Raw genomic sequence first — 16,324 nt, forward strand, 5'->3', positions numbered from 1 at the left:
CTTGGGTAAAAAAAATTACACTTAAGTTCAACTAACTGCATTTAATATATAAATGTACACTATAATACATTTTAATTTAACTGCAAATAACATTTGTGTAAAATAACCGTTAAGTGTCACTTTACAACTTCAACAACACAAAACACTTTACATTCAATTCATGTCAGAATATATTATTATATTATTTTTCGTGATAAGTACTCTTTATAAAAGTGTACTTCTTTTTTTCACAAAGGGCAGCATGCTTCACTGTAAAGTCAGGGTGTGTTTAAGAAAGAGGTGTGAAGTATACGCACTGAATAAAAGCAAGCAGATGTTTCAGCAGTTATAGATCTGGTGTCTTAGTTTTATATCTCTTTCATGCATACACAATATTACCTTCACTTTCTCTTCACATCTTATGTGATCACACATCACATAAATATAATAAAAATCACATTTATCACATAATCATTTAAATGGCAGTAGATGAACCAGAGTCTCTTAATCAGATAATAAGGGAGAAACAACATTGCAATGACATGGTAATATTGATGACAATATCTGTAAAGCCGCGTTTCCACCGCGGGAACTTTCCCCAGGAACTAGGAACTTTGGGGTGGTACTCGGTGTGTTTACACCGCAGGAACCAGGGTCTAAATGAAGTTCCGGGTAAATATTTCCCCCTCTGAAAATCCCTGCTCGCGAGGTAGTACTTTCTCAAAGTTCAGGAACTTTCGGGGGTGGGACTTGTGCGCTGAACATGCTGATTGGTTGTGTTCACGCCGCATTTTGACTCCACGCAGCATTCTAATTTAACCAGAATTTTTAAAAATCTATTGCGGTTCGTGGCTTCATGCATTAAGAGTTGTCTGTCTGCAAATATGGAATTTAATCAAAATAAATAAAAAACCCAGCTGCACCGACGACGAGGTTCAGGCTTTATTAAGCGTATTTGTGTAACAGGAAATTTTCTGCGCGTTCGTCCCAGCCATCTCACATTCAATGTCCGCAATACATCACAAACACAACTACAGCACAGTTTGAATCTCCTCCATACTTATTATAAATGTGGCGCTCAAAACTGATTATGTCCGTCGCAGACTGGGAGGAGCAGTCGCGCGCAGTTGATAATCTTCCCGGTACTTTAGACTGCGGTGTAAACGCAGAAAGCAACCGGTCTGGGGCAAAAAAAGTTCCTGGGAAAAAAGTTCCTGGGACAAATTGTTCCGGGTAATTTCGGTGGAAACGCGGCTATAGTCGTTCTTTTTGCTATTCGATTGCCGTGATTGGATAGCTTTTCAGACACCAGAGGGCATTCTCCAATAGCGTCACCGACGCAGTGCGTGTTCCCTTTCTGGGCTTCTGGTGGTATGCTATCTAAGTCCAGTAAAGGAGGGAGAGCGTTTTCGCATTTGGCTCCTAAACTCTGGAATAGCCTTTCTGTTCGGGGCTCAGACTCTCTCCCAGTTTAAACCTAGATTAAAGACGCATCTCTTTAGCCAAGCATTCACATACATAATGCATCTCAACCTTGAACTCCATTTATCAGATCAAATGCACATGATTATCCATGCTTAATGTTATGAACTTATGAATTATTTTCCATTTGCTTTTCTGTTTTATCTCGGGATAGCCATCCCGAAGTAACTAGAGAGTTCTGAGAAAATGGTGAATTGTTTCATGAATTGTGCATTAGCAATCTAGAAAAACTGTACTTGCTTCTGCTGCATTTTCTCATGTGTTATTCGCTTGCTAAAAGAAAAACAGTAAATAGGCTATAATGCCTCTCAAACAAAGCAACAAAAGATAAAACAACCGTTTAGCACTGTGGTGTTGTGGTCATTTTTAACATTTCTGTCAGCTTCTTTACAGGACATGAGTAAACAGTTTTAACTCTCCAGAAGAAAAAAAACTGCTATACACAGTTTCGGTAAAAAAAAAAAAAAAAAAAAAAAAAATATATATATATATATAAAAAATAATAATAAACATTAAATTGACTTCCTACTTTAAGTGCATGTTATCTCATGTTCTTTTTATTTTCTGTGTGATATTAATACTGTTGCACATGCAAGAATGTTCATCCTAATCACATTGCAGTGACATTATTTTAGAAATTAGACAGCAGTGTAGAGAGAGAGAGAGAGAGAGAGAGAGAGAGAGAGAGAGAGAGAGAGAGAGAGAGAGAGAGAGAGAGAGAGAGAGAGAGAGAGAGAGAGAGAGAGAGAGAGAGAGAGAGAGAGAGAGACTTATAAGTAAGCAAAAAGGAAAGTGAGAGGGAATCAGTTGCTGAATCTGATACAATGTTATCAATAGTTTATTTTGTTTTTCTGATCTCTTGCTCAGGTAAGATACATCAATTGTGATATTCCTGACAATATTGATTTGATTCATTTACTATAATCACAAGACTATCATCATTCAGTTTATGTGAATTAAAATAATGATTTGATAATTTTCTTTTAATGGAAAGCCCAAGCAGAGAGTGAAAATGAAGCTCTTTCAGTTTGGTGGGAGCCAGAGATGCCTTCACATTCTGAAAACTTACACAGTTTGACGGACGGCTATGGAAATGACTTATCAGTACGTACAATTTATACTCGTACATTACTACGGACACTTTGCATAAGACTCACTCGTTCATGTCACTGACTTTCATTATTGTGATTTTTTGACCTCGTTCTCCATTCCTCGCATGCAGAGAAAGCGGCCGAACATCATCTTCTGTTGCGTATGCCAAGAGGCTGTAAGACGAGTTAAGAGTGCAGTTTATCAAAAGATTTCAAAGGTAATGTTCAGTTGTCTCAGAACTATTTTTTTCGAATGGCTCTAATGACAGTTTATCATATATCATCAATAAAATGATGGGACAGAATAGCAATTCACAAACTTTACAATAGCCTAATTGAGAAAAAGCTCAAATTTAACTTTTTAGTCTGGAGTAAAGTATAAGCTTTTTATCCAATTTAATCAAATGAGTATTATAGGCCTATGAATAGTGAGAAGTAACTTCAATGTGAATTTATTCATTGGACAGCAAGGACATTTAATAATGAAAAGAAAAATAAGATTTTTAGCTAACAATTGTGTCTGTTTTATGTTTAATCATAAAGTTCTATTTTGTACATTTTCCCCTGTTATTTTACAGAAGATAAACAATGTCTGTTACAAATTCATAGAGGCTTTTCGAAAGATCTGCTTGCAGCGTGCAGTGAGATATCGGGACATCATACTGCACAAACTCTTCCCTGGTGGGAGTGCAAGGGGCACGTGTTTGAAGATAAAGTTATGCTAGTAACATCTGTGACAATGGCTGTAGAAGGGATACATTTACATTGGCTGTCACTAACTTCATTGTAATCTGTTTTTAAAATGATCAAAGCTGTTTTACAATATTTGAGAGAAAATTGAGTTGAATATCAGTCCACTGCCATGTGTAGGCTATTTTCAATGTGCATACACATTTTTTTTTGTCATCAACTTGAATGTTTGCCAGCTAGGTCTTCTGTTTTCCTTTATGCTTTTCAGAAAATCAATAAAACATGCGGTAAATGGATTGCCCTTGTACGTACCTTCTGCTATTCTGTAGCCAACGGATACAAACGTTCTGTAATGAGGACCTTTTTTCCTGGAGGTACTCCTATAGCGACCTGCAGAGTGATGCGGTTATGTGATTACAGAGACGATAAGATCAACAAATGCAGTTAAAAGTTATGATCAATTTCTTTCAAATAGAATCTAATATGGATGTTTATTGTACTGAATATGCTTTTTTGCAGATCATGTGGTGTAAGATTGTGTTATGTTTTTACATTAACTACACATTAAAAATCAAATTATTTTCATGTGATTTTCTACTTCTGGTTATTTTTCTGTTGATAGTATTGTTTTTTTTGTTTTCTCATTAAAGTTGTAATCTCTCCTCAAAGACATACCAAGCTGTAATAATTAACATCATAATTAATTAATGTCATACAAATGAATGTAAAATAAGCAATTCTGTAAAATAAATATTTTTTAATTTTATCATTTTTGTTTGCTCCATTCTTAGTCAAACAGTTGCTTTCAGGTGGACATTTGAGTTTATGATGCTTTATAAACTCTAGAAAGTTTTTCAGGCGCTAGTTTAAAATGTAGTCAATTTAGTAGAATAGTAGAACATTATGACATAATTTATTATTATGTTAGTCAGGATTTGAACACTTACTTTTACATTTACTTTCATTGAATGGAATTGATCAAAGTAAATGCTGTCAAGTCTAAAAAAAATCAAATATAAACTTTGAACACTGTTGAAGTTTCTGACCTTGGGTAATTGACACTGAACTAGGCCTGCGGTTTGCTACGCAGAAATTGACATGTAAATAGATGAATTCAACAATAGAGATCAGCAACAAGAAGCAACTGAATACTTTTGTTACATCATTAGAACAAATGAACAGTTGGTCCAGGGTTAGAGGAGGGTTTAACTTACTTTGCTTAACACTTACATTTAGCAGCTTTGTCTGTGCTCATATCAGAACAAGAAGAAAAAAATCGAGGTTACAGTGCTCTGCTCTTATAAACAATGTATCTAGCCTGTATCGTTGGATCTTTCATGGTTCTCTTTGGTAAGAAATAATGTTTTAGTACTGCTTTGACTCATTTGTTTGATTTGATTAACTTGCAATGTTAAACTAGAATCGCATTTTGTCAGAATGTTATGATTATAAGTTATATATATATATGAAATTATATTTTGTGCAGCTGCTGCTGAAAGTTCTCCATATGAGGACAGTCGTGAGACGGTACAGACAATCACCTTCTATGACAACAAAGAAGATCTGTGTAATGCTAAGGTAATGAAATTGATATATCTATAATAATGTTATTATTTCTCACCCTTAAATTAAAGTAAAAAAGTTTGGAGGACATTAGTGTGGTGTATACATTCTATCAAGGATTTTCTTGATAACCATCCCTTATTATTTCTCTTCCTAGATGGCCATAAAATGTTGTATATGTTTGAAAATGATAAAGACATATATGCCCATTATAAACGCTCTAATTGACAAGGTAAATATTACTTTTATTCCGGTTTTAAATTTTTGTTTGTTTGTTGAAAACACTATTTGTGAATTTAAACTCATATATTCATTTAAAAAGGAAAATAAAATATAAATATAAAGTTTATATATGTGATTTGCTTAGCCCTCCTGGGAAATATCTTGGCATTATTAGCCATATTATGGCTACAGCTCTGTTATTTACTTTGTTTATGTAACTATTCACAGAAAATGTGAAGAAATCTATTTTTGTCTTACACTGATGTAAGTTTACTTTTTATTAAAACCACCTTATTTTTTGTTTTCTCTCTCAGAACGTGCGTTCTGTATGCAATGCCAACAAATTTCTCAGAAAAAAATGTATAAAACTTGCCAAAAAGTTGAAAACGAAGGTCTTAAAAGTATATCTAAATCCTCTAAAGTCCTGTTTTAAGTACAAAATGTGCAAAGTAAAGGATTGATTAAACCTAAACTAACAAGTCAATCAAATATCAGCTGTTTAGTGAAGATTGTTTCCTTTGTTTTGTCATAAACACGAGGTAATAAATGTTTTAAATGCAAAAGCAGTGTTGAGTTGATGATTCAATTGTTTTTTAAAATATACATCTAAAATGCAAAAAAGGATTGAACTGAACAGACAGTGTTAGAAAATGCTGACAGGAGCTCCATTAAAACTTGACACTTTGGTCCACTGTGGTTTTGGTGCTCTGAACATCAGCACTTCAAAAGACTTGCGTAGACATTTATTATCTTCAACGTTACACATAACTGTGAGAAAAGAGGAGCACATGACAAACACAGAAGAGTTAGTGTCAAAAGTATCTCTTCAACTGAAAATCACCCAGATAGAAGCCAAGCAGCTCTTTTCTAAGCAGAGGATTTGAAGAATCATGTCACCTGTTATTCATTTGGGACTGCTTATCATGTGCTCAGGTGAGACTGAAGGACTATATGAATTTAACTTCAAACTTCTACTGTGGCTCTTTTCATTCTCACATTTGCTTTTACGTAATGTTTACAATCATATTCATTAAAATCTGCTCATGTTGTTGTGGCTTTAGTTCTTGTTGAGTGTAGCAGCGCTACTAACAAAGCACATTGGAAGAGCATGCTGGAGAGAAATGAACTGAACTTTCCCGAAGAGGACAAAAACAGTCATGAATTAAGCATTGAGGTAAACTGATGCACTATGTAATGCCATACAATAAAACAGATATAAAGTTACTAATGTTAAAAAAAATTTTCCTTTAAGTCTGATATGAACGTCATTACGTGCTGGGTTTGCAAGAAGTCAATTCATGCGATCAAGGGCATAATTCTCCATGAGATTAAAAAGGTAAATGAATACTTCGAACTAAATTAATTACAGATATTTTGCTTAAATACCTGCCCAAGCTTTAATTAAATGTGTTTTTGTTTTAGGAAATAAAGGCTGTGTGCAAAGCAATGAAAGTCCTCGAACACATCTGCAAGAAATATGCACATAAATATCAATTCCTGATATTTCACCTACTGTTTCCTGGTAACAGCGAACAAACCTGTCAGCATTTGAGCATGTGTAAATAAATGTTATTTCTCCGATATGGTAACACACTTTATAATAAATTTCATTAATATATAATTAACACACATTATATAATGCTTAACAGATCATTAGTTAATATATATTCAGCTAGAAATATGAGATAGGCCTACTGTGCTTGTTAACTTTTACTAATCTTTAATGAACTTATTAAACTTGATTGATTGTTGATTGATTAACAGATCATTATTTCATGTACTTGCATACAAATGTCATTAAACTTTCAAATCATTTGATAATGCACTTATTGAAAATCTACAAATGCCTTTAAACTTCAGTACATATTATTACCTAATGCACTTTTTTTTTTACATTTATGTACAAATGCAAAAAGTTGTTTGGTAGCTATGAGTGATCCAGATGTTCAACAGAAAATTGACCAATATAAGATTGACTGGTCGCATTTTATATAAGGTGTCTTCTTAACCATGTACTTACGTCAAAAAAATAAATAAATAAATAGTTAGGTAGCTTGTTGTGTTATGGATAGGGACAGGTTTGGTGGTACGGGATAGGTTTCAGGGTTGGTTAAGGGGTCAACAGTGTACAGGGGTCAGTTTGATTACTAGGGAACACCGTTTAAACCGTTTATATTACATTGTTTTGATAAATGAACAAGTATTTTCTTTAAAATGTTTTCTCTTGTTGATTTAAGATTCAAGGAATATCCTGTTTAAGGATATGGTACCATCTGTTAAGGCAATAAAAACATGTTTTGCACCTACATTAAAATTATGTGGTGTTGTTATGTCTGTCACAATCATTTAACTAAACTTAAACCGCCCTTTACACAAAGGGCCCATTTTAACAATCTGAAACGCAAGTATCAAACGCGGATTCCTCGTTTATCTAAGATCTAAGATGGGTTGGTCTGAAGTAGCTACATTACTCATAGGTGTGGTTTGGGCATAACCTGTAATAAACCAATCAGAGAGTCATTTCACATTCCCTTTAAGAGCAGGTGCGCTTGTTCCATGGCGGATTGCTATAATAACGGCGGATTTGCCAGGCGCATGCAAGTGTTGTATAAAGTACTAGAAAGCAATACTTGAGTAAAAGTACAAGTATGGTACTAGAAAAAGACTTTGGTAGAAGTAAAAGTTACCTTTTAGAATATTACTTAAGTAAAAGTCTTAAAGTATCTGATTTATACTGTACTTAAGTATGAAAAGTAATTTTCTGATATTTAATGTACTTAAGTATTTTAAGTAAAAGTAAAAAGTTTTTTTTATTTTTTTTAAGCAAGCGGTTAACTTTGATTGTGAACTTTATTGTGGATTTCTTATACTAGGCATACTATTAACTGGTACAACCTGCTGTTGTTTGTGTTTTGTAGCCTGTACTGTACTTGTGTTATTGTTAATCTCCCACTGCATGTAGGCTACCTTAAGTTAGCTGCTCTACTAAGAAAAATACAATTTCAGCCCTGGAGTTTCATGCCTTAGTCCGGCCCACTTTAGTTCCCGACTGACTATATTAAAATAATATAATTAAACCCTCAGTATATAAGTCTGCAATATTGCACTGTTCTGTACAGCCTTATAATTCATTGTATTTTTCAAAAATATTATTTTATATTCAGTGCATTATATTCAGTGTATTATTTTCCCACTGTCATTGGCAAAAAACATATGTATATCTCTGTTAAATAGGAATCCATTGTAATAAAGTTATTCTCATTCTGGGCACAGTATGCAAAAGGCTATTGCTCTACCTGCTCCCCTCTCTCATCTCCATCTCTCGTTCTTCTTCTCTCAGTCTCTTTATCTTTACCTGTAAATCTCCCCTTCCCGAAGCTGAGCTTTGATTACAGTCTTTGCAAACTGATTATTTATGTCGGTCGTTTAAAACTTCTATCGTAAATCAGCGGTTTAGTTTAGCCACTTGCATCTTATCTCGTGAAGCGTCGCGTTGGGATTCGCGCGCGGCCGCGGCTCGCGCTTCCATGGCAACAAACAAGCATTACGCTGAAATAGTGTGCGTAATGCAATCTAGGAGCAGTGATTCGCCAAACCTCAAACAACATTTCTTCTGATTTTATTTTGTAGTAACGAGTAACGAAGATGCTTAGTGGAAATATAGCGGAGTAAAAGTATACATTTTATCTAGGAAATGTAGTGGAGTAAAAGTGAAAGTTGACATTAATTTAAATAGCGAAGTAAAGTACAGATACGTGAAATTTCTACTTAAGTACAGTAACGAAGTATTTGTACTCCGTTACATTACAACACTGCCTTACATGATGGTAAAGGTGATTTCGCAGTCTTCAGAATTTTGTTTCCTGGTTCTTGACGGACAACCCACTTTGATGTCCTTATATACCTGTGTCTTGCCACTATTGATCAAACAGGTTTGATCAGTCATTACTAGGCTACAATTGGCCTGAATAATTTGAGTAAATGTGTAAGCTAGATTTATGCCTATTTTTTCACATCTTCATGGACACCACAATGATTTCTCTTGTGTGGTAAGATTTTTCCTTGTAATTATGTAGGGTTTGCAAAAATATGAACTGCTGCGTCTGTGGATTTGTGGACTTTGTTTGTCCCATTTTTTTCCTATATCATAAAAAAAGCAGAGGTGGAAAGTCCAGGTTCAGAAAGTAAAAGTCCTCCTCAGTATTTTGTTCCAATCACCTGGATTTGCTAATTAGCACAGTTTTTCAGCCAGGAGATATAACTAATCAGTGAAATCAGCTGACTGAGTTCATGGGTGGAATAAACATATGGCAGGACTTTTACTTTCTGACCCCTGGACTTTCCACCTCTGAAAAAAAGGCAAAAACTCCTAAATTTATTTATTTTACATTGGTGCCACGTAAGCTCCATCCCCACACAAAATAAAATAAGCATTTTTTAGGCAACTACATCAACACCTCTCATAATGGGAGTCGGGGAACAGATTCCAACAGCTGTTTTTTTTACAGGGGGAACAGAATCCGACAGCAAAAAAACAGCCGTCGGAATCCGTTCCCCCTGTATTTCTTACACAAGGAGGATCTTCTAATATCTATAAAAGTTCTGTTAGTAATTAGGCCCCTACAGCCTAGTGATCAATTCACTGACATATAGAGCTGGTGATTTTTAGGTGACACAAGTTCAAGTCCCGGCCCGTGAACTTTTTTTAATCACACATTTTCCTATCATAATAAAAGGCAAAAACTCTAAAATAGATTTCTTTAAATTGGTGCCAGGTAAGCTCCATCCCACACAAAATAAAAAAAAGCATTTTTTTAGGCAACTACATCAACACCTCTCATAATGGGAGTGGTGGAACTTATTCCGACAGCTGTTTTTATTACAGGGGGAACGGAATCCGACAGCAAAAAAACAGCCGTCGGAATCCGTTCCCCCTGTATTTTTTACACAAGGAGAATCTTCTAATATATATAAAACTGCTGCAATTTTAATAGGCCCCCACAGCGCTAGTGGGCAATGTACTGACTTTCATAGCTGACGATTTTTAGGTGAAACAAGTTCAAGTCCCGGCTCGCAGACTTTTTTTAATCCCATATTTTCCTATCAAAATAAAAGGCAAAAACTCTAAATATATTTATTTTACACTGGTGCCGGTAAGCTCCATCCCCACACAAAATAAAATATGCATTTTTTAAGCCACTACATCAAAACCTCTCATAATGGGAGTGGGGGAACGGATTCCGACAGCTGTTTTTTTTTTACAGGGGGAACAGAATCCGACGGCAAAAAAACAGCCGTCGAGATCCGTTCCCCCTGTATTTTTTACACAAGGAGGATCTTCTAATATCTATAAAAGTTCTGCAGATTATAAGGCCCCCACTGCCTAGTGGTCAATTCACTGACATATAGAGCTGGTGATTTTTAGGTGACGCAGGTTCAAGTCCCGGCTCATGTTCTTTTTTTAATCCCATATTTTCCTATCATAATAAAAGGCAAAAACTCTAAAATATATTTCTTTAAACTGGTGCCAGGTAAGCTCCATCCCACACACAATAAAAAAAGCATTTTTTAGGCCACTACATCAACTTTACCTGATGGTCCACTTTACCTGATGGTCCACTTTACCTGATGGTCCACTTAACCTGGTGGCCCACTTTACCTGGTGGCCCACTTTACCTGATGGTCCACTTTACCTGGTGGCCCACCTTACCCACTTTACCTGATGGCCCACTTTACCTGGTGGCCCACCTTACCCACTTTACCTGATGGTCCACTTTACCTGGTGGCTCCCTTTACCTGATGGTCCACTTTACCTGATAGCCCACTTTACCTGGTGGCCTTGAAACAAGTTCAAGTCCCGGCTCACAGACTTTTTTTGATCCCATTTTTTCCTATCAAAATAAAAGGCAAAAACTCTAAAATATATTTATTTTCGACTGGTGCCAGATAAGCTCCATCCCCACACAAAATAAAATATGATTTTTTTTTTAAATTGAATCAGCCTTTTTTAAGCCACTACATCAACACCTCTCATGAAGGGAGTGGGGGAACGGACTGGTGCCAGATAAGCTCCATCCCCACACAAAATAAAAGATGCATTTTTTAAGCCACTACATCAACACCTCTCATAATGGGAGTGGGGGAACAGAATCCGACAGCAAAAAAACAGTCGTCGGAATCCGTTCCCCCTGTATTTTTTACACAAGGAGGATCTTCTAATATCTATCAAATTGCTGCTAATTATTAGGCCCCCACAGCCTAGTGGTCAATTCATTGACATATAGAGCTGGTGAGTTTTAGGTGACACAAGTTCAAATCCTGGCCCGTGGACTTTTTTTAAATCACATATTTTCCTATCACAATAAAAGGCAAAAACTCCTAAATATATTTATTTTACACTGGTGCCAGGTAAGCTCCATCCACACACAAAGGCCACTACATCAACACCTCTCATGGGAGTGGGGGAACGGATTCCAACAGCTGTTTTCTTTTTTACAGGGGGAACAGAATCCGACGGCAAAAAAACAGCTGTCGAGATCCGTTCCCCCTGTATTTTTTACACAAGGAGGATTCTGTTCCCCCCCCCCCCCTCTCATGATTCTTAGAAAGGAGGTTCAAATACTCAAAAAACTTTTTTATTTCCACTTGTACCCTATAGCCTAGTGGTCTAAGCACTGACTTTTAACAATTTTGGGATTTTGACGACCAGAGTTCAAGTCCCGGGTCATCGATTTCTTTTTATTAGTTTTTTATCCCATACTGTCCTATCATGGTTAAAAGGCAAACAATATTATTTAAACTGATGGCAGTTAAGCTTCATCCACACAAATATTGAATCAGCCTTTTTTTTAAGCCCATTCATCAAAACCAACAAACTTTTGTTTTCCACTTGTCCCCTATAGCCTAGTGGTCTAAGCACTGCCATTTAACACTTTTGGGATTTTGACGACAGGTCCCGGGTCATCGTTTTTTTTTTTTTTTTTTTTTTTTCATACTGTCCTATCATGATTAAAAGGCAATACATATTCTTTAAACTGATGGCAGTTAAGCTCCATCCACACACAAAAAAAAAAGCACTGACATTTTACACTTTTGGGATTTTGACGACAGGTCCCGGGTCATCGTTTTTTTTTTTTGTTTTTTTTTTCCATACTGTCCTATCATGGTTAAAAGGCAATACATATTCTTTAAACTGATGGCAGTTAAGCTTCATCCACACAAATATTGAATCAGCCTTTTTTAAGCCCATTCATCAAAACCAACAAACTTTTGTTTTCCACTTGTCCCCTATAGCCTAGTGGTCTAAGCACTGACATTTTACACTTTTGGGATTTTGACGACAGGTCCCGGGTCATCGGTTTTTTTTTCCATTTTTTTTTTCATACTGTCCTATCATGATTAAAAGGCAAAAAATATTCTTTAAACTGATGGCAGTTAAGCTCCATCCACACACACACACACAAAAAAAAAAAATCACTGACATTTAACACTTTTGGGATTTTGACGACAGGTCCCGGGTCATCGTTTTTTTCATATTTTTTTCCCCCATACTGTCCTATCATGATTAAAAGGCAAAAAAAAATCTTTAAACTGATGGCAGTTAAGCTCCATCCACACAAATATTGAATCAGCCTTTTTTAAGCCCATTCATCAAAACCAACAAACTTTTGTTTTCCACTTGTCCCCTATAGCCTAGTGGTCTAAGCACTGACATTTTACACTTTGGGATTTTGACGACAGGTCCCGGGTCATCGTTTTTTTTTTTTTTTTTTTTCATACTGTCCTATCATGATTAAAAGGCAATACATATTCTTTAAACTGATGGCAGTTAACCCTTTCGCACGTACGATCACACACCCGTGTGATCAGTCTTGGCTGGTCCCTGAAGCGTACGATCACACCGGTGTGATTAGAACGGTCAGCGCATCACGTGATCAACTGCTAAATTCAAATGTGCTTTCGCGCGTTGGCTAGCGCTGAGCCAGAGATGGACGTGCTCGCGCTTGTCATATATCACAACTATTCAGTGTTTTCAACCACATAATGTTTATTTTAGGTTTCAGGCATTTAAAATCACATAAGTACTAGCAAACCAATGAATTTGGTAAAAAAAAGCACTGACATTTTACACTTTTGGGATTTTGACGACAGGTCCCGGGTCATCGTTTTTTTTTTTTTTTTTCATACTGTCCTATCATGATTAAAAGGCAAAAAATTCTTTAAACTGATGGCAGTTAAGCTCCATCCACACACACACAAAAAAAAAAGCACTGACATTTTACACTTTTGGGATTTTGACGACAGGTCCCGGGTCATCGTTTTTTTTTTTTTTTTTTTTTTTTCATACTGTCCTATCATGATTAAAAGGCAATAAATATTCTTTAAACTGATGGCAGTTAAGCTCCATCCACACACACACAAAAAAAAAGCACTGACATTTTACACTTTTGGGATTTTGACGACAGGTCCCGGGTCATCGTTTTTTTTTTTTTTTTTCGTACTGTCCTATCATGATTAAAAGGCAAAAAATTCTTTAAACTGATGGCAGTTAAGCTCCATCCACACAAATATTGAATCAGCCTTTTTTAAGCCCATTCATCAAAACCAACAAACTTTTGTTTTCCACTTGTCCCCTATAGCCTAGTGGTCTAAGCACTGACATTTAACACTTTTGGGATTTTGACGACAGGTCCCGGGTCATCGTTTTTTTTTTTTTTCATACTGTCCTATCATGGTTAAAAGGCAATATATATTATTTAAACTGATGGCAGTTAAGCTTCATCCACACAAAAAAGAAAAAAAAGCACTGACATTTAACACTTTTGGGATTTTGACGACAGGTCCCGGGTCATCGTTTTTTTTTTTTTTCATACTTTCCTATCATTGTTAAAAGGCAAAAGATATTATTTAAACTGATGGCAGTTAAGCTCCATCCACAAAAAAATAGAGTTCAAGTCCCGGGTCATGTTTTTTTTTGTTTTTTCATACTTTTGGGATTTTGACGACAGGTCCCGGGTCATCGTTTTTTTTTTTTTTCATACTTTCCTATCATTGTTAAAAGGCAAAAGATATTCTTTAAACTGATGGCAGTTAAGCTCCATCCACAAAAAAATTGAGTTCAAGTCCCGGGTCATGTTTTTTTTTTTTTCATACTTTTGGGATTTTGACGACAGGTCCCGGGTCATCGTTTTTTTTTTTTTTTCATACTTTCCTATCATTGTTAAAAGGCAAAATATATTCTTTAAACTGATGGCAGTTAAGCTCCATCCACAAAAAAATAGAGTTCAAGTCCCGGGTCATGTTTTTTTTTTTTTTTTTTTTTTTCATACTTTTGGGATTTTGACGACAGGTCCCGGGTCATCGTTTTTTTTTTTTTTTTCATACTTTCCTATCATTGTTAAAAGGCAAAAGATATTCTTTAAACTGATGGCAGTTAAGCTCCATCCACAAAAAAATTGAGTTCAAGTCCTGGGTCATGTTTTTTTTTTTTTTCATACTTTTGGGATTTTGACGACAGGTCCCGGGTCATCGTTTTTTTTTTTTTTTTTTTTTTTTCATACTTTCCTATCATTGTTAAAAGGCAAAAGATATTCTTTAAACTGATGGCAGTTAAGCTCCATCCACAAAAAAATAGAGTTCAAGTCCCGGGTCATGTTTTTTTTTTTTTTTTTTTTTTTCATACTTTTGGGATTTTGACGACAGGTCCCGGGTCATCGTTTTTTTTTTTCTTTTCATACTTTCCTATCATTGTTAAAAGGCAAAAGATATTCTTTAAACTGATGGCAGTTAAGCTCCATCCACAAAAAAATTGAGTTCAAGTCCTGGGTCATGTTTTTTTTTTTTTTCATACTTTTGGGATTTTGACGACAGGTCCCGGGTCATCGTTTTTTTTTTTTTTTTTTTTTTTTCATACTTTCCTATCATTGTTAAAAGGCAAAAGATATTCTTTAAACTGATGGCAGTTAAGCTCCATCCACAAAAAAATTGAGTTCAAGTCCTGGGTCATGTTTTTTTTTTTTTTCATACTTTTGGGATTTTGACGACAGGTCCCGGGTCATCGTTTTTTTTTTTTTTTTCATACTTTCCTATCATGGTTAAAAGGCAAAAGATATTTTTTAAACTGATGGCAGTTAAGCTCCATCCACAAAAAAATTGAGTTCAAGTCCCGGGTCATGTTTTTTTTTCATACTTTTGGGATTTTGACGACAGGTCCCGGGTCATCGTTTTTTTTTTTTTTTTCATACTTTCCTATCATGGTTAAAAGGCAAAAGATATTCTTTAAACTGATGGCAGTTAAGCTCCATCCACAAAAAATTGAGTTCAAGTCCCGGGTCATGTTTTTTTTTTTTCATACTTTTGGGATTTTGACGACAGGTCCCGGGTCATCGTTTTTTTTTTTTTTTCATACTTTCCTATCATTGTTAAAAGGCAAAAGATATTCTTTAAACTGATGGCAGTTAAGCTCCATCCACAAAGAAATTGAGTTCAAGTCCCGGGTCATGTTTTTTTTGTTTTTTTGTTTTTTCATACTTTTGGGATTTTGACGACAGGTCCCGGGTCATCGTTTTTTTTTTTTTTTCATAGTTTCCTATCATTGTTAAAAGGCAAAAGATATTCTTTAAACTGATGGCAGTTAAGCTCCATCCACAAAAAAATAGAGTTAAAGTCCCGGGTCATGTTTTTTTTTTTTTCATACTTTTGGGATTTTGACGACAGGTCCCGGGTCATTGTTTTTTTTTTTTTTTTCATACTTTCCTATCATGGTTAAAAGGCAAAAGATATTCTTTAAACTGATGGCAGTTAAGCTCCATCCACAAAAAAATTGAGTTCAAGTCCCGGGTCATGTTTTTTTTTTTTTTCATACTTTTGGGATTTTGACGACAGGTCCCGGGTCAAAGTTGTTTTTTTTTTTCATACTTTCCTATCATTGTTAAAAGGCAAAAGATATTCTTTAAACTGATGGCAGTTAAGCTCCATCCACAAAAAAATTGAGTTCAAGTCCTGGGTCATGTTTTTTTTTTTTTTCATACTTTTGGGATTTTGACGACAGGTCCCGGGTCATCGTTTTTTTTTCTTTTTTTTTTTTTCTTCATACTTTCCTATCATTGTTAAAAGGCAAAAGATATTCTTTAAACTGATGGCAGTTAAGCTCCATCCACAAAAAAATAGAGTTCAAGTCCCGGGTCATGTTTTTTTTTGTTTTTTTGTTTTTTCATACTTTTGGGATTTTGACGACAGGTCCCGGGTCATCGTTTTTTTTTCTTTTTTTTTTTTTTCCATACTTTCCTATCATTGTT

At 35.4% G+C, this 16,324-nt stretch overlaps 1 protein-coding gene and 2 long non-coding RNA genes across 3 annotated transcripts; all 3 read left to right on the forward strand.

The window, feature by feature from the left end:
* Window positions 1-2,224: 2,224 nt before the first annotated feature.
* Window positions 2,225-4,007, forward strand: LOC307009781. The gene is made up of 4 exons (XR_013800108.1): window positions 2,225-2,328; window positions 2,456-2,565; window positions 2,684-2,770; window positions 3,131-4,007. It is a non-coding gene; the product is annotated as an uncharacterized lncRNA (long non-coding RNA).
* Window positions 4,008-4,437: 430 nt separating this feature from the next.
* On the forward strand, window positions 4,438-5,586 carry LOC307009521. Its single transcript, XR_013800056.1, has 4 exons — window positions 4,438-4,592; window positions 4,729-4,820; window positions 4,963-5,037; window positions 5,342-5,586. It is a non-coding gene; the product is annotated as an uncharacterized lncRNA (long non-coding RNA).
* Window positions 5,587-5,797: 211 nt separating this feature from the next.
* Window positions 5,798-7,337, forward strand: LOC307009520 (uncharacterized protein). The gene is made up of 4 exons (XM_079633314.1): window positions 5,798-5,960; window positions 6,089-6,201; window positions 6,280-6,363; window positions 6,450-7,337. The coding sequence occupies exons 1-4, from the start codon at window positions 5,918-5,920 to the stop codon at window positions 6,591-6,593; spliced, it is 384 nt and encodes a 127-aa protein (XP_079489440.1). The 5' UTR covers window positions 5,798-5,917; the 3' UTR covers window positions 6,594-7,337.
* The last annotated feature ends 8,987 nt before the right edge of the window (window positions 7,338-16,324 follow it).

This window comes from Phoxinus phoxinus (genome assembly GCF_949152265.1).
Source record: "Phoxinus phoxinus genome assembly, chromosome: 13".
NCBI classification, from domain to species: domain Eukaryota; kingdom Metazoa; phylum Chordata; class Actinopteri; order Cypriniformes; family Leuciscidae; genus Phoxinus; species Phoxinus phoxinus.